The sequence below is a fragment of the Notolepis coatsorum genome, assembly GCF_963971535.1.
Source record: "Notolepis coatsorum genome assembly, chromosome: 5".
NCBI lineage: Eukaryota > Metazoa > Chordata > Actinopteri > Aulopiformes > Paralepididae > Notolepis > Notolepis coatsorum.
In genome coordinates this window covers 97,326,196-97,345,663 of record NC_140169.1, presented here as the reverse complement: position 1 = coordinate 97,345,663, position 19,468 = coordinate 97,326,196, and the positions used below count along the sequence as shown (strand labels likewise).

Here is a 19,468-nt window from a genome sequence, read left to right as displayed (position 1 = left end):
TGGACTGTTCATTGGGATAATATTTGGCCTTAACATCGCTCACTGTGTGTTTACACACCGAAGATATTTATCACGTGGATTTGTGTTTGGGACGTTTACTCACAGTGTGTATATACACCGAAGATTCTGTCACCTGGATTACTTTTTGGGACAAGTCACTTCTCCTGTTCACCTGCTCTGTTCCCTACTGTACTCTGAGCTAATCCCGCTCCCTCTCTCCCTCTCGGTCCCGCTTACCACCTCTGAGATCTGCCGAGAGAAGTCTGCAGAGCGGCTCTGACGTACCCACCTGCTTCCCCAGACTAACCATCCCGGGAGAAGCTGCAGAGCAGCAACATTCATTAATGCTTGTATCCCTGGCGTTGTCTGTTTTCTCTGTCCCAGTATGCAGCTCCAGCCCTCGCCCTGTTCCAAGGCCTTACCCTGTTTTTATCTAGTCCTTCCAGTCCTCCCTCTCCCCAGCCCGCCTCCGCGGGCCTCTGTCCCTGTTTTCCCCACTCTAGTCCTCCCAGTCCTCCCTGTCCCCAGCCCGCCTCCGCGGGCCTCTGTCCCTGTCTCCCCTCTCTAGCCCTCCTAGTCCTCCCTGTCCAGTCCTCCTAGTCCTCCCTGTTTCCTTCCTTGTCCCTTGCCCCGGCCCTGTTCCATTAGCCTTTCCGTTAGCCTTCCCTTAGCCTCCCCTTAGCCAGCTCGCCTCTTAAAGGCACTGTACCTTTCCCTTCTTGTTATCCAGTAATTTGTGTTCTCCCTTAAAGGGACAGTGCCGTTTTTTCTGTGTTGTTCAATAAATGCCCAGTTCTTGGCTTACTCTCATACCTGTCTTGTGTTGTGCGATTGGGGTCGGTTACAAACCATAACAAACATGCTGATAAGAAAAACAAATGATTTCATCACAAGGGTCAAAGGCTCTTGATCAATTGATCAGCTGTTGATCAGAGTGTCAGGAGAGTACAGAGGGCCCGGAACAGGTTTATGCAAAGAAACAAGTCTAAATTAGAATTATTTATTTCCCAGGACCTCTTCAAGTTCAAGTTCAAGTTTGTAAAATACACTTACTTTACGGTGAAATGCTTGGTTCTGTATGAGCCCCTGAGAGTGTGCTTCATACAGTAAAAAAAAGAGGAATATACAATATATATATACAATATACAATCTAAAGTAAAACCTAGGTGCAGTGAGTAAACAGTGAGGTACAATGCAGAAAATGAGGTACAAAACTTTAAGGTAAGGTGAAAATGCAAATGAGGTATGAATGTAGTGCAAATCTTTCTTCCTTTGTATTGAACAGGCCATTTTCTGTGGTTGTGGTACACACGATAAAGCACAGGTTTTAATCAACGAATTCCTTCGCTGCTTGGCTACCCCACACCCAAGAGAGTACATTTAGTAGACAGTGTTCCTGACTCCAAAAAGCACAGTTACTTGATTAATTACAGCTAATGTATTGCTTTTGTCCCCTGTGTGACATCACCAAGGACAATAATTATTGTTTGGGTTGTCTGAAGAATTGCGTTTCATTGCGCTACTGTTGCTAGGGAACAGCTTGGGCCCAACTTTATTTCCTGTCAGCTATTTATATCAAGAGTAATAAGAAGAGGATGTGGATGACGAGAAACCTAGTAGTGTTGTGTAACCTCCCTGAGAACAATGGGGCTGCGACCCATCATGATTCTAGATTGATATTAGCGCTGCAACAGGAAATAAACAGTGTTCTAATTGTCCATTTAGAAACTGTATATACTGGTGGGTTTGGACTGGGGGCAGTCTATACCATCAGCCTCAGTGATACCATTGTAAAATAAACTATGAACTACATTTACTCAAACTGAGTAAAATTGTATTCAGTTTGAGTAAAATGTACTCAGTTTGAGTCAAATTTACTCTGCAAAATGTACTGTGTAGTACCGCCACAATATACAAAAAATATACATATTATTTCCTCAGAACTGTCTTACTCTTTGATTACATCCAAAAATACCATATTTGCATGTAACTTGCATCAATCTATCACTATACGTCCGATAATCCTATGAATTTCAGTCATTCATATCTATATGAGCTTAAAACGGTGGGTAATCTATTTCACTAATAAAACAGTTGGTTAAATCCGTTTAGGTTCATCCTCCACTGCAATGTGGATGGAAGGATGGCTTCTCTACAGTGTTGAGACAGGGCCCGTTGTATTCCAAAACCTCCCACAGACAAACAAAGTTTTTGACCTTTGCTGTTCCTGCAGGGCCAATGATTGACTTGGGAATAAGATCTATCTTATTGATCATACTGACTCAGCTCAAGCTACCAGGGTCCTCTGAGACTTAACTGACTGATAGAGTGAGGGGCCCGACCATGGACCTGTACACGGCTGTTTTACTGTTAGGAACCCTCATCTATACAGGTAAGATACACTGTCTTAAAAAGGACAATTATGGACAGTCGTGATACTATGGAACAGGTCATAAAACTAACTTTGTAGTCGACTGGACACAGCAGAATTCCACCCATTGACGTCTGACTAGTTTCTAGTCAGAAAGGCTTTTCTGTGTGTGTCGGGGGGGGGGGGGTTGTGTGTGTGTGTGTGTGTGTGTGTGTGTGTGTGTGTGTGTGTGTGTGTGTGTGTGTGTGTGTGTGTGTGTGTGTGTGTGTGTGTGTGTGTGTGTGTGTGTGTGTGTGTGTGTGTGTGTGTGTGTGTGTGTGTGTGTGTGTGTGTCTGTGTCTGTGTCTGTGTCTGTGTGTGTGTGTGTGTGTGTGTGTGTGTGTGTGTGTGTGTGTGTGTGTGTGTGTGTGTGTGTGTGTGTGTGTGTGTAATATTTGAAATGGGAGATACAAAATATGGTATAACAGTACACTTCAGCAGATATATGCATTAATGAATACACATGATACACATTCATACATACAATCATGCATATACACACCTGTACGTTTTAACGAGCTGTGTGATCAAATTTATATTTTCACAAAGGTATCAGAGAGGCTGATTGAACATAGTTTGGCTACATGTGAAAGTGGATAGTAGAATCTACAGACTTACCAGCCTTAAGCTAGCATTGACCAGCCTTAATATAGCATTCACCAGCTTCAAGCTACCAGTCTTAACCTATTAATTAAGCCAAAGATAGTTGAGTATGTTTATATCCATAAATAATAGAACTAAAATGAGTCACAGAGCCCTATTTTACTGAATTACTGTATAAAGTGACATTGATTGCATCTATTTCTGCCTTCAGAATGTTTTTTATAAGAAATATATAGTTCTGTACGGAAGCCGAGAATGGCCACGTCTTTATTTATTATTTTATTGCCGTTTTCTCGTGATAACAACTTATTATTTCGTTATCTCGGCATGTAACAAAGTCAGTTTTCTCGTGATAACGACTTATTAGATTCATGATTCAAGAGAATTATTTTGTTATCTCGATATAACAAAGTCAGTTTTCTCGTGATAACGGATTCATTTATTTAATTTATCTCGATATAACAGAATACTTTTGTTTTGGTGGGATAATTATCCAGAACCATGTGCAAAACCCGGAGATGATTGGGAGCTGGTTCATGTGATCATGCTGTCCTGATTTCAGCCTTCAAGAGCTGCCACTGGCTGTCTGTTGCTGTACTGAACGGTCAACAATCTTTGTTGTCACAGGAAAAAAGACTTTGTTATATCGAGAAAACTGACTTTGTTAAATCGAGATAACAAAATAATAAGTCATTATCACGAGAAAACGGCACTAATAAATCTCTAATAATTCTCTAAATTCCTTCTAAGAATCTTATATGTGGATTTACTACAATATGTTTTACGTTACAATTGTTTGGTAGACGAAATGGGGTTTCTTATTTCCATGCCCGTAAAATATCATATCATAACAGGCCAACTGTAACATCTCACTGAATAACAGTAACAGGTATTAAATTGATGAATCAGTTTGAATATGTCTAATGTTTTTAATTCTGTGATAAATAAAAACATTATTTGTTGTTAGCTGATCTTTCATTGCATGTGAGACTTACTTGATATTCAAAACCTTTCTGATACAGTATTTAATAACAAACTCATACAACTTTCTGATACCAATATTTAATAACAAACATATAAACCTATGATACAGCATTTATAACAAACTATACACCTTTCTGATACAGTATTTAATAGCAAACACATACAACTTTCTGATACAGTATTTAATAACAAACATATACACCTTTCTGATACAGTATTTAATAACAGACATATACAACCTTCTGATACAGTATTTATAACAAATACATACACCTTTCTGATACAGTATTTAATAACAGACCTATACAACCTTCTGATACAGCATTTATAACAAATACATACAACTTTCTGATACAGTATTTAACAAACAAATATGTGGAGCTATGAGTGTGAAGCAGAGTTGGGTTTAAAAAGAGTCATTAATATAAGAAATTAGCTCCTGATCAGCCTAACTGCTGAATGTTTTGAGGATCTGACAGGAGATAATTCTGTATATTTCTCTTGTCTCTTATGTCAGTCAGTGGCAACCCGCTGGAGAGCTACGCCAAGACCGAGGGAGCATGGATCCTCTCGCTGCAGAAAAGGGAATACGCTTCCAACACAGTGACTGACTGCGCCAACAAGTGTAACGCAGAAATCTCCTTTGTTTGCAAGTGGGTTTAAACTTTACACATGTCCCAGCCATCTTGGATGTTATACTAGATCCGTCTCAACACTTTGTATAAGGGAGGAGCATATGCTGATCAATCACAAAATAGAGATAAAACAGATGGAAGGTATTGATGTCTGTTGGTTTGTTTTTAAATTAGAACCTATAGCTCACATAATCGTGCCTTTGCAGAAACAATAGCTTTGCAGACAGATGGTGTCGTATCCTCACGAACCTTTCCGGATACAAATCTGGCGGAAATGGACTCATCATCAGTCCTGTGACAAACAGATACTCCTCATTGAAAATGTATTAAAACAGTCGTATAGATGGACAGACACAATGGATCATTGTAGCTGGACTTTAAGGTCCATATGCATATGAATTATTAGAAAGGCTATTCCCATTCAGATCTTTTTTTTAACCCCCCCATTTAGCAGAAAACGAAAGCCATTTGCATACTTTTTTTGCAAAGCTTAGCTTTATACTTTATACTTATAGCACATGCATGAGTCTGGTCTCTTATGAAAGGTAACATTCTGAAGTTGCTAAAGCAATAAAGAACAATGGGTCTCATTCACCAACATTGCCAAAAGATTTCTCTTAGGGCAAACTCGCCGACAATTAGACCCGGATTCACCAATGCGTGGAGAACCTGTCTTAAGTGGCCAAAAACGATCCCAGCTGGGATGCCCACAATGAGGAATGTCACTCATTGACAAACATGAACGTGCGTTCCCGTTTAGATCATTTGCATACAGACACGCCTCCGGCAGCTCCTTATAAAGCCAGCCAACAGAGCCGTGTGCAAATGAAATCGCAAAAAGTATGACATCAAGAGTTAGACACACCTGTCCAGCTCATTATAATGCAACTGACTATGCTGCAGCCGTGTGGAAATGGTGGCCAATATAGGTAGCGGAAGCGCTTTGCGACCGATCAAAATGAGATTAGATTAATCTATTGTCATCATACAGCTTGTGGCCACCTGCCGCACACACACACACACACACGCACGTGCGCGTGCATGCTCAGTACTATATAGTCTACGTGCGTAATGAATGAACGCAGTATAGGCTTATATTATTCGAATGACTTGTTTTATTAGGAGATCACAGATACTGCACTGCCCTATAGTAGTAGTACAGTCCACCAGTCCGCTCATGTTACCCCCGACTCTGGCGACCTTAATATGTGTACTGTACTTACTGTACGTATAGGGCAGAGCATTTGTATCTACTAAATCCTATTGAAACAAGACATTAGAATAATATAAGCCTACTGTTCATTCATTAGACACGTAGGCTATACAGTGTGAGTGTGTGCGTGTGTGTGTGGCGCAACAAGACTTATGGAATATTAATACTATCTATTCCACTATAGATATATCCACGTGATTAGCTTTAGTTCTTATTTATTTATCCACTGTAATTTGCAGTGTTGGTGTAGTAGGCTACATAGGGATAGATCCACAAAGAATGGATTGCACAGTGCTAATTGCACCCTTACTTACAATTCATTATGAATTGAAAATGGGGGACCCTGATGTAAACAAGACGAAAGTCTTTCTCTGGTCTGCATCCCCTTAACAATTGTGTATATTGAGCCGTACTGTATTGTACCTATTCTGCAATCTGTTAATAAAATGTGCATTCAATAAATCACTGCGCGGTACAGTACGGCTCAATACACACAATTGTTAAGGGCCCTAAGTCCGTTGGTGAATGAGACCCAATCACTTTGAGTGCTAATGTATTAGAGAAACAGAGGTTTGCACTCACTGAAATAAAATATTGTTTCTTACTTTTTTGTTGACTTGTTGCCAGATTCCTGTTTTTAAGTTCCAGCATAGAGGTATGAGCTGGAAAACACAGCGGGTCCATAGCCTGAAGTCGTATGTAGTACAGGTCCACATTTTATAAAAATCCATTCAAAGATTTGTGCTTGAGAAAGGTTTTTGTAAACTGTGTACCGGCAAAAAATAGCGTGAAAATCCAAAATGGCAATCCACTTCCATTCATTCTAAATTAATTCTGACAACAACGTTCTTCTTCGTCACCTTTCACTACCTTCCCAAACTATCACACGCTCTGCTGCAGTCTCTTTCGGAGCGGACGCTCGTTGGCTATACAATGGTGATCAATAATTTTTGCCATCAGAGGTGATTGGTCAGTTCTAGACCGTTCTAGACTGGACGTGGTCATGACCAGAAGTGGTCATTTTGGATGACGCTTGCCGGATAAATCGGCATTTAACTTGAGACCCGAAGCACGCAGCTGGTTGAGGGTGGTGGCGATTGAAAGGCAGCAACTTCAACTTTCGAATGGTGCGTGGATGATCCTCAAAAAATGCAGCTTCGACCCGGTAGACGAACCTATGGCTGGTATATCTATGATGGCTGCCATATAATCGTTGATCAGATTGTCTTGGAAATCAGTGTTGTTTGGTCATTTGTTGGCCATGATGTTTAGCCTCATGTCAGACCCAAACCTAAATAGAGATGAATAGATTAATATTTTTGTGATCATCCATTTTCAATGGCATAATGATTGATGATTTTTTCAGCTTGGCTGTTTAGTAGCAACCTCAGTGTTGGTTTGGTTCACCAAATGAAATTACCATGATACACCAACACATTTTATAATGTACCAAAGAAGATTACCATGACACACCAAGACATCTTACAATGAGGATATTATTACCATGATACACCAAGACAGTTTACAATGTACCAAATGAAATTACCATGATATACCAAAACATCTTACATTTTATAATACACCATTACCAGGCCTTTTCCATCTCCTCAGGTTCTGTGGTTCGGGTGTCTGATCATTACACTAGAGCCCTGCACCTTTACATTAAAACCCTGGATCTTTACATCAGAACCCTGCATCTTTATATTAGAACCCTGTATCTTTATGTAACGGAGGTCTGTGAGTAATATCCACAGTCACGATAAACGCGCGTGTTGTGAAGTGACTGTGGCAGTAAGTGGGCTGCGAGTTAAACTCACTTCCCCATAACAGGGTTAAAAGACACATAGATACTAGGGGTGTAAAGGTACACGTATCCGTACCGAACCGAACAAGTTTCAGTGTGTACCGTACCGTACCGAACAGCTGTGTAGTGTACCGAACTAATACAACGGTATGTTAATCACTAACGACCGCCCACCGGGGGCTGTTTTTTTCACAATCTAATATAATATTTTTTTTTTTTTTTTTTACAAGTCGATTATTAATTTCAATATAGAATATTCGTTGACAGCCCTACAAGTACAATTAGTTACTGCACACTACATCACCCCTGAGTGGAACATGGAAAGCCAAACTTTCCCCCACTGTATGAAAACCGTACCGAACCTTGACTTCAAAACCGAGGTACGTACCGAACCGTGGTTTTTGTGTACCGTTACACCCCTATACGGTACCCAGGAGTGAATTCACCTCTTAGTGCAGCAGTCTATGTCGTCGCCCACGGCGTGGGAGACCCATGTTCGAATCTCCCTCGGGCATCGACAAATTACACAACGCAAGAGGAGTACAGTACCATACGATCGGTCACATTTACACTAGAACCCTGGATATTTAAACCAGCTCTGTCTTCGTAGGTCATTCCTGTACAATGAAAAGGAGCAGGAGTGTTGGACGGTGGCAGCGAACTCCAAAACGGAGCCCATTCTACGCAGAGCCAGTACATCTCTATATGAAAATAAAGGCATGTCCTCTGCTCTCTGTACACACATAGCTAAACATGTCCTCCCCTCTGCCCTCTCTCTGTAAACACATAGCTAAACATGTCCTCTCCTCTGTTCTCTCTCTCTGTAAACACATAGTTAAACATGTCCTCTCCTCTGTTCTCTCTCTCTGTAAACACATAGCTAAACATGTCCTCTCCTCTGTTATCTCTCTCTGTAAACACATAGCTAAACATGTCCTCTCCTCTGTTCTCTCTCTGTAAACACATAGTTTAACATGTCCTCTCCTCTGTTCTCTCTCTGTAAACACATAGCTAAACATGTCCTCTCCTCTGTTCTCTCTCTGTAAACACATAGCTAAACATGTCCTCTCCAGTCTCCTCTGTTATCTCTCTCTGTAAACACATAGCTAAACATGTCCTCTCCTCTGTTATCTCTCTCTGTAAACACATAGCTAAACATGTCCTCTCCTCTGTTCTCTCTCTCTGTAAACACATAGTTAAACATGTCCTCTCCTCTGTTATCTCTCTCTGTAAACACATAGTTAAACATGTCCTCTCCTCTGTTCTCTCTCTCTGTACACACATAGTTAAACATGTCCTCTCCTCTGTTCTCTCTCTCTGTAAACACATAGCTAAACATGTCCTCTCCTCTGTTCTCTCTCTCAGTAAACACATAGCTAAACATGTCCTCTCCTCTGTTCTCTCTCTCTGTAAACACATAGTTAAACATGTCCTCTCCTCTGTTCTCTCTCTCTGTAAACACATAGCTAAACATGTCCTCTCCTCTGTTCTCTCTCTCTGTAAACACATAGTTAAACATGTCCTCTCCTCTGTTCTCTCTCTCTGTAAACACATAGTTAAACATGTCCTCTCCTCTGTTCTCTCTCTCTGTAAACACATGGCTAAACATGTCCTCTCCTCTGTTCTCTCTCTCTGTAAACACATAGCTAAACATGTCCTCTCCTCTGTTCTCTCTCTGTGTAAACACATAGCTAAACATGTCCTCTCCTCTGTTCTCTCTCTTTAAACACATAGCTAAACATGTCCTCTCCTCTGTTCTCTCTCTCTGTAAACACATAGCTAAACATGTCCTCTCCTCTGTTCTCTCTCTCTGTAAACACATAGCTAAACATGTCCTCTCCTCTGTTCTCTCTCTCTGTAAACACATAGCTAAACATGTCCTCTCCTCTGTTCTCTCTCTCTGTAAACACATAGTTAAACATGTCCTCTCCTCTGTTCTCTCTCTGTAAACACATAGTTAAACATGTCCTCTCCTCTGTTCTCTCTCTCTGTAAACACATAGCTAAACATGTCCTCTCATCTGCCCTCTCTCTGTAAACACACAGGTAAGCATGTCCTCTCTTTCTTTCTCTCTATCTCTCTCTGTACACACACAGGTAAGCATGTCCTCTCTCTCTTTCTCGTTATCTCTCTCTGTACACACATAGCTAAGCATGTCCTCTCCTCTGCTGTCTCTCTAGGCTTCCTGCTGGAGTGTGTGCATGGCATTGGGACGGACTACAGAGGCACCAAGTCCAAAAGTCAATCTGGGAAGACCTGTCAGAGATGGGCTTCCAAATTCCCACACAGACCCAAGTATGTATTTACATCATAATTATGATATGATCATCATTTAGATCATAATAATCTACTCACACCAAATAATGTATTTAATTAATATACTCACACAGAGCAAAGTATATATTTATACACAGATCAAAGTGTGTGTTTATGCTCTTGCTTATACTCAATGTATACCTGTCTACTGCTTTCACTAACTGCCTTACACTGTAATTATATGAATCATAATGACCTACCTCAAACTATAGTCTATGCATATAACTTGTAGCATGTACAATAATGCTGTATACTGTATACTCCTCCTTACCTGTATTATACCTGCATATAATCCAGAATATGCCTGCATATAATCCTTTCTACCTACCTACAAATAGAGCACAGCAGAGCGCTGCCCTTGCCGCACGGTAGCTGGGAAGTTGCCATATAAACAATACCCAACCAGTAGGGGGCGCTCGGGTTACACCAGGTTACTTTTCGTCTCTCCCGAATTTCTCTGCCGAACTTTCTTCAACGCAACTTCTGACACAGCTGATCAGAGAAAAAATATATACAATCCTCGTACTCTACTTTAGTTAACCGAATCAATATTGTAGAAATAGGCAGGCTGGTTATCTCTGCAAGCGACAGGATGACGCCAGTCTACTCCGCTGCTCTTTTTATAATCTATCCGTTCACTAATACTTCGCAAGTTGCAAACAAAGTCTGGGCTTTCAGAATATTCTGAATTTATCATCAAATTCAGATGATAAATAAAATAAAAGTAGTACAATAGGCTAGTAATAGGACAAAAACAGAATCAGAATTAATATATTTAACATTTTACATTTTAAGCATTTTATGAGCAAACTAAATTTGTTAGATTGGACATTTGATTAACACTTTCTTCGCCAGGCTTATATCCATCCTAAACCATCCCACGCCAGCTCTATTTGTCTATGGAGAAGTTCCCCTTCTTTGCAGGGCTATAACTTTTTTAATTGTATTGCTAAATTGACATTACTATGGCCCATTCAACATCAAGTATCTTTTGTTCAGGGTGTAGCAACGTTATACTTTTTCATTCACATATTCATACTAAAATACGGTCTAAAGTATAAGTATGTTTTTATCGTTTTCTGCAGCTTTCTGCAGAACGTGATTTATAGCCCTAAATGCATTATATTGATGATTGTATACAGTTTGATAGCGATCGGCGCGAGATAAAAAATGTCAAATGGACGTGCTTCTAGAAGTTACTACTTATCATCTGATGTTGACCGGATGGGGGGGTCGTTTATAACTCCGTGGCCAACGTTAAATGATTCATCTAGTGTGGGTGATATGATCATTAGAGCAGTTTGTATCGAACACGTTAAAAAAAAATGCTGAAACTCACCGTAGCTTCCTCGTAGCGTTGGGCGATGAGCGTGGAGCAAAAATATTCTTATTATGGGATGTTGAAATATGCGATCCATCTCCAGGTTGTATAATAGTATATACGTCCAAATCATGTTGTTTATCGAGTTATTGGTAACGGATTGCTATCCATTGTGTCTAGCTTGAGTCCCGGGACTATTAGCGAGTGATCGGACCGAATTGGAATGAGCACCAGCTTCCGTTTCCGGTTTCCGGTTTGGGCGATCCGCCGATCGGCCACCAGATGGCGCTCTTGAACCGTTGGAGAGTTGAGAGGGGATCAACAGTAGATCTCAAGTCTCCGGGGGAGAAATATGATTGCGATCACAGATTTTTGAAATATTGATCTCAATGACGTGTTACGGCGTCATTGGCAGAATTAGCATGGCGGGGAATGACGAGTTTAGGCGTTATTGGCGATTAAAGTGTTAATTATATCAAGCTGAGAACAGAGCAATTTAACAACCCTCGGCACTGGGCTGTTTCTCCCCTCCCCTTTACTACAAAACCAGGATGAATGACCTTTACTACAGGTGTCCCGAATTGATACGATCAATGGATTCACGTGAAAAATAAATAGTAAGACTGTTGTATACAATATTGTTTGTGTAATTTATCTGTACATATCATATATTATCAGCTCCACCGGTGATTATAAAAGCCCTTTTCACACAGATGCAATATGGATTGTCTTTTTTCCCCCAACCTGCCGGGTTTGGGTTGTCCACACTGAAACTAGCAAGCAAGACAGTATACGCGTGTGTGTGCATTCCGCTTGATATGATTAATTTATGTCAACATATTTAGTTTGCTCATAAAATGCTCAATGTATGTATTCTGATTCTGTTTTTATTGTAGCCACTATCCGTTCACTAATGCTTCGCAAGTTGCAAAAAAAGTCTTGGCTTTCAGAATATTTCGATTTTGATCAAATTCAGATGATAAATAAAATGTTGACGCTTGTAAATTCATGATGACAAGCGGAGAACGGAGCAACTTAACCGGACAGTTTCAAACATTTTGATCTCTCATATTTTTGCAACAGAAGTCCTGCAACATAAGACAAATGTCCCACATTTCAATGGGTCTCATTCCCCAATATTTTCCAAAGAGTTCTCTTGGAAGACTTATCTTGGAACCGACTGAGACAGAATCAATGACAAGTTCACTCTGAGTCCCCAACGTGCTGGTAATATGTCTTAAGTGGCTCAAACGTTCGCACCTGTGATATGATCTGATATCTGCGTTGGGGAATGGCATATGTCTCAAACGCGAAAGCGCGTCCCCATTCAGGTCATTTGCATACAAAACAACGCCTCCAGAGCTCCTTATAAGGCAACTAATGACGCAGCCGCGTGAAAATGGAATGGCGGAAGCGCTTTGCGAGTCTTGCGACCCATCAAAATTAGATTAGATTAATGTATTGGCATCATATATAGTACACACACACACACACACACACACACACACACACACGCGTGCAGTACTGTATATGAATGAATGAATGAAAACTTTATTTAACAGATTGCAGAATGGGTACAATACAGTACGGCTCAATACACACAATTGTTAAGGGGATGCAGACCAGAGAAAGACGTTTGTCATGTTTACATAATATATATATATATATATATATATAGCCTACGGCGTAATGAATGAACGCAGTCTAGGCTTATTATTCCATTAATGACTTGTTTAATTAAATATACATACAGACTGTACTTATACTGTACGTAGGGCAGAGCATATATATAGTATCTACTAAATCCTAATGAAACAAGTAACTAGAATATATTAAGCATATACTGTTCATTCATTAGACACGTAGGCCATACTGGCGCACACAAGACTTGTTATGGAATATTAATGCAGTCTATTTCCACCGATTAGCTTTAGTTCTTATTTATTTATTTATTTATTTATCCACTGTCATTTCAGTGTTGGTGTATAGGCTATGCTATATAATGTATTTCAATATAATTTGAATTGATTAATGATATATTCGAAGGAATGCAGGTTTATAGCTATATCAAACAAAGGTCTCTCCCATTGTATACCATTAAAACAGATATGTAACAAATAAGAAATACAAATTCCACAGAAGGCATTCAATAATTATTATTTTCAATCATTTCACAATAATTGCATTGTGTTTGAATATCTGAGTAATTAAAGTAATTCTACATTTGTCCAAAATAGCTGGTTCAGATATGGTTAATCCAGCTGCCCTGTGATCAGATGAATCCATATTATTTATTTTTCCGACATCAAATGCATAATTTCTTATAGTACAAATATTGTCATATTTATTTTAATTATGATTAAGTAATTAATTCCAAGGAGGCCTGTAGCGTTGACATGAAGGAATCACTATGAGAACACAGTCTGTCAAGTTAATAAAATGTTCAATTAGTCAATCAATCATAAGTGTGCTCCTCAGGACTCTTAAATCTGCTCTCAGCCACGCTCAAATCTGATCTCAGGATAATTTGGGGAATCGCGCTAACAGCCCTAATATGTCTTAAGAAATCTGAGGAAATATTTGGTCGTAAATCCGTTCGGGAATGAGACCCAATGAAGGCACTGGCCCAAAAAAGGTTGCCAACCACTGTTCTAAGCAATTATTATATTATTATCATCATAACATTTGATGTCTAATTAAAATAATTATCATCCTTTTGCCCAATAATGTTAATGGTATGTACAGTAGGTTTCTTATTCTTGCCAGAGTGCCGCCATGTTGAAACTGATTTAAAATCTGATTGTTGCTAAATGCTCAAAATAGGGGATACAAACTAACTGCGCTCCAATATGCCAATAACGTTCAGTTTTGTGGTATATTATCCCGAGTAATAAGAGATATTTAAAAAATGCATACAGAAGTAATTAGCTTGAAGTCTCCTAAAGGCATTTGGGATGTGTCGTTTTGAAAGATTCCAATGCTCATCCAAGCGCTGAATGTCCTCTTCATAATGGCGTCAAAATGACTACAATTACCGATGGTCGCTTTTTCAAAATGGCCGACTTTCGAGATCAAAACAACACAAAAACGAATACTAAAATCGCACTAATAACACTTTAACCTATTGGTAAACTAACGTATTGATGATAATATACATTATAACTGCTGTTGTTACATGGTTATGATGTTTATACTTGAATACGTTTGAAAAATAAAACTATAATTTTGTCAGACAGTATACAGAGCTTGATTTATGACGTGATGTCATTTGCGGTCCGCTGGCGGACCGCACGGGCTAAAGAGGGTGTTGTGTATATTGTAATGTGATGTATATCTTGTTTAAACTGGTTTAATGTGGTGTAAACTGATTTATTGTGATATGCATCTTGTTTAAACTGGTGATGTGTTTTTTCTTTAAACTGGTTTATTATGGTGCATTACTTGTTTAAATGTGTTTAATGTGGTGTATCCCCTGTTTAGACAGGTCTAATGTGGTTTATCTCTTGTTTAACCTGGTTTAATCTCTTGTAGCATCACACCTCAGACCCATCCTAGAGCAGACCTGGACTCAAACTTCTGTAGAAACCCAGACAGCGACGTTAATGGACCCTGGTGTTATACCACCGACCCAGAGAAACGCTGGGAGTCCTGTAACGTCCCTGACTGCACTGGTAGGATGGATGGATGGATGGATGGATGGATGGATGGATGGATGGATGGATGGATGGATGGATGGATGGATGGATGGATGGATGGATGGATGGATGGATGGATGGATGGATGGATGGATGGATGGATGGATGGATGGATGGATGGATGGATGGATGGATGGATGGAATGGATGGATGGATGGATGGATGGATGGATGGATGGATGGATGGAAGATTGATGGTGTGTTGGATGGATGGATAGATATATAGATGGATGAAGTGCTAGGTGGATATTAGGGATGCAACAATACAGTTAACCCTCGGTTCAATACATACCACGTTTTTGGGTCACGGTTTCGGTTCGGTTTCATTACATATTTTGTGCATAAGGAGAAAAAAATGCTACTATTTATTTTATTCCCAATTCATTTATTTAGCTAAAAGAAAACGTTTCCATTGAGACTAATTCCTGGTGTATTGTACAATATAAAATAAAGAAAGAAATGTATATAAAGAAAAATATGTTTTATATTTATGTCACAATATTTGCTGCGAGTGTAATGTTTGGACTCTCCAACTTCCACTCAGTCACTGCATTTGTCAATGCCTCTGCCAAGTGAGCACTTGTATGACTTTCATACATGGGAGGGGTTTGGAGTACTGCGCTCTTCATCTCCCAACCCGACATAGTGGACCGTCACAGTGAGGTAACTCTCTGTTGCCCGAGAGGTGCAAATATCTGTGGTGCGGGCAAGGCTCTGTGCTTTTGCTCATTTGTCTTCAATGCCTTTGCATGGTGTTTCATAGAGACCGTTACTTTGGTGCTGAAAAATGTACGAGAGAGCACAGTGTAAGCGCCTTCATTAGGTGACGAAAGCCCACATCTCTAACCACTAAAAGCCCACATCTCTAACCACTAAAAGCCCACATCTCTAACCACTGAAAGCCCACATCTCTAACCACTAAAAGCCCACATCTCTAACCACTGAAAGCCCACATCTCTAACCACTGAAAGCCCACATCTCTAACCACTGAAAGCCCACATCTCTAACCACTAAAAGCCCACATCTCTAACCACCGAAAGCCCACATCTCTAACCACTGAAAGCCCACATCTTTAATAATAATAATAATAATAATAATAATAATAATAATAATAATAATAATAATAATAATAATAATAATAATAATAATAATAATAATAATAATAATAATAATAATAATAATAATAATAATAATAATAATAATAATAATAATAATAATAATAATAATAATAATAATAATAATAATAATAATAATAATAATAATAATAATAATAATAATAATAATAATGATCCACGTCCTTATCATGCTGTGATGTTATGCATACACATGTAAATGATGTTCATTAATTTGCATTGTCCTTAATAAACAAATCTTAAATCTTAAATTGCAGCCAGAGCTGCCCTGAGGCAGACTCACGGAAGCGTGGTGAATAATCATCACCTACGGCCCCTCCGACCACCACCAACATTCATTCACATGCATACACATTCATACGAGGCAAGTAGGTTAAGGGGAGACACTGCAGGTGAATAGGGTAAAAAAATTAACTAATAGATATCACAATGAAACTTCCCCAGTTGATTACTTATATTAAGACAAGACTTTTTTGTATTACAAGTTTTCTGAAATTGTATGTTTAAATATGCAAATGAGGCATGATCTACTTAAATATGCACTAATTTGCATATAATTCCAGGACAGAAATCTGAACATTGGATAAAGCCATTTTCAAGATTATAGTTTCATTTTGTTGACATATTAGAGCCAAAGGTTATTACAGAGGGGATTTTGGATATCTCTTTTTATCACTCCATAAATCAGAAAATACTCCATTCAGTAAATTTTTATGGTAAAATTCCATATTTCGCCATGTTTTTAGGAATACAATGTGATATAAATCAGGGTATGAATGCGATATCAACAAACCCTTCTGTAAATACCTTCAGAACATAGATATGAATAAAACTGGAAGGTTTGGTGTATGTGAGTGCTACTGAAGTGGAGATTTCAGGCTCAGAGTATGAGGAAAAACTCTTAAAACTCATTTTTGGGAAAACGCCTTCAAAGTTCTGTATTGTAAAATGCCATACTTTTTTTTTAAACAGATATTTACAAACACAATACCTAATCAAACCATTAGTAATAGACAACCTAAACACATGCCTGATAACTGAATAATAATGATGTTATTGAACTGAACAGAACTACACACAGGCTACAAACAGTGTAGTACAGTGTAGTACCCCCTAATAGGCAAAAAATATTTGAATAGATATCACTATGAAACTTTCCCAATTTGTTATGTACATATAAACTAAGAAAGATATATTGCAAGTTTTCTGAAATGTATGTTTATATATGCAAATGAGGCACTTCCCCATTAAATATGTGCTAATTTATGGATGCAATAAGGCAAAATGAAGTAAAATAAACAACTAAATGTGTGTTATTGATGTTTTATTGTCACTAGTTTCATAGAAGACATGTTTAGGAAGCAAAATATAACAACTCAAAATCAACAAAAAAAGTATATTTTGACCATTCACCTGGGGTGTCTCGCCAGTGTCTTGCCCAAGGACACAACGGCAGTGGGATGGACATGGGCTTGAGCGGGATTCGAACCACCAACCCTTCGATCATTGGACGACCCGCTCTACCGCTGAGCCATGCCGCCCCACTTTAACAACCCAAAAGGGCTGCCAATCTTTTGCAACAAATGTCGAAACTTGTTTGTTTTCGTGTTTTTCTGAACCGGTACGATAGGCTTGTTGGAAGGTATCGGCGAGACTGTTGTTTTTTCACTGACAATGTTCTTACCTTTTCGACTATACTGCTTCCAGACAGTGATGTTGCTGGGTGGTGGTGGTGCAGAAGTGTTTACATTTACGTAGGCGACAAATGTTCTTTTCTTTTTCATTAATTTCTATTTATTCATACATGGAATTATTACAGTCCAACAGTACATATTAATATGCTCCACTAAATTCCGTGGCCGAAAGGAACAGGAAGAAGAAAAAAGAAGAAATGAAGAAAAAAAGACTACGTGCAATGTTTACCAAACCAAACTAAATGTACATACTTATTTAGCAGAAATGGAAACATCAACACAATTAAATTAACATAAATAAATACATTTAGTGTATCTATCAGTTAAATTGCATATTTAGGTTCATTTATGTACACACACACACACTTTTATCTATAAATTTATAAATGTATTATTCTATATTATACTTCTATATACTATACTATATAATTGTATTATGCTCGCAGACAGTGGTTTTTCTGAATTTGAACTGTTTTCATTCCCTCGTCGTTGTATTCAAGCCAAAACCGAATTGTACCCACACTGCTACCTTTCAACTCGCCATGTTCCAGTGTTGTGTGAAAGATGACTCCAGTGTTGCCGTCACCCCAACATCTGTGATTGGATATTTACTCGCAGGGCGGGGTTTCCTCATCCCAGAGCGTGGGCACAGATACACACACACACACACACACACACACACACACACACACACACACACACACACACACACACACACACACACACACACACACACACACACACACACACACACACACACACACACACACACACACACACACACACACACACACACACACACACACACACACACACACAGAGCCAATTGGGATAGAAATACAATGCATGGACACTAGTAACACAAAATGTAAGTGCAAAACCGAAAATGCCCCAATTTCACAAGTGCGTATTGAACCGTGGATGGCGTTACTGTACCGTACAATATTATATTGAGAACCATGGCATCCCTAGTGGATATACAAAAACAGATGGACGGACGGACAGACAGAAAGATAACATGACTGTGTGTTTGTAGAGGAGTGCATGCACTGCAGTGGAGAAGACTACCGGGGCAAGATCTCCACCACAGAGGGCGGCTTCACCTGCCAGCGCTGGGACTCTCAGAAACCACACAACCACGGATACATCCCTAGCGCGTAGGAACACACACACACACACACACGCACGCACACACACACACACATACATGTATATACACAACACAGACACACACAACCACAGATACATCCCTACCGCGTAGGAACAAACACACACACACACACACACACACACACACACACATACACACACATACATGTATATACACAACACACACAGACACACACAAACACGGATACATCCCTACCGCGTAGGAACAAACACACACACACACATGTATATACACAACACACACAGACACACACATAACACACACACACACACGTATATACATAACACACACAGACACACACATAACACACACAGACAAACACATACGCTCCCCCCCCACACACACACATATATACATAACACACACAGACACACACACATAACACAGACAGACAAACACACATACCCCCCCCCCCCCCACACACACACATATATACATAACACACACAGACACACACATAACACACACACACACACAAACACACAACCAT

General features: G+C 39.4%; 1 protein-coding gene across 1 annotated transcript in view; it reads left to right on the top strand.

Annotated features, from left to right (window-relative positions):
- Positions 1-2,343: 2,343 nt before the first annotated feature.
- plg (plasminogen) overlaps positions 2,344-19,468 on the top strand; it is a gene marked incomplete at both ends in the record, with an annotated part of 57,248 nt that continues 40,123 nt past the window's right edge. Inside the window, 6 exons of the mRNA XM_084314188.1 lie at positions 2,344-2,392; positions 4,515-4,650; positions 8,260-8,366; positions 9,830-9,944; positions 14,818-14,957; positions 18,844-18,964. Coding sequence (XP_084170314.1) covers positions 2,344-2,392; positions 4,515-4,650; positions 8,260-8,366; positions 9,830-9,944; positions 14,818-14,957; positions 18,844-18,964 — 668 coding nt within the window. The remainder of the gene's footprint in view (positions 2,393-4,514; positions 4,651-8,259; positions 8,367-9,829; positions 9,945-14,817; positions 14,958-18,843; positions 18,965-19,468) is intronic.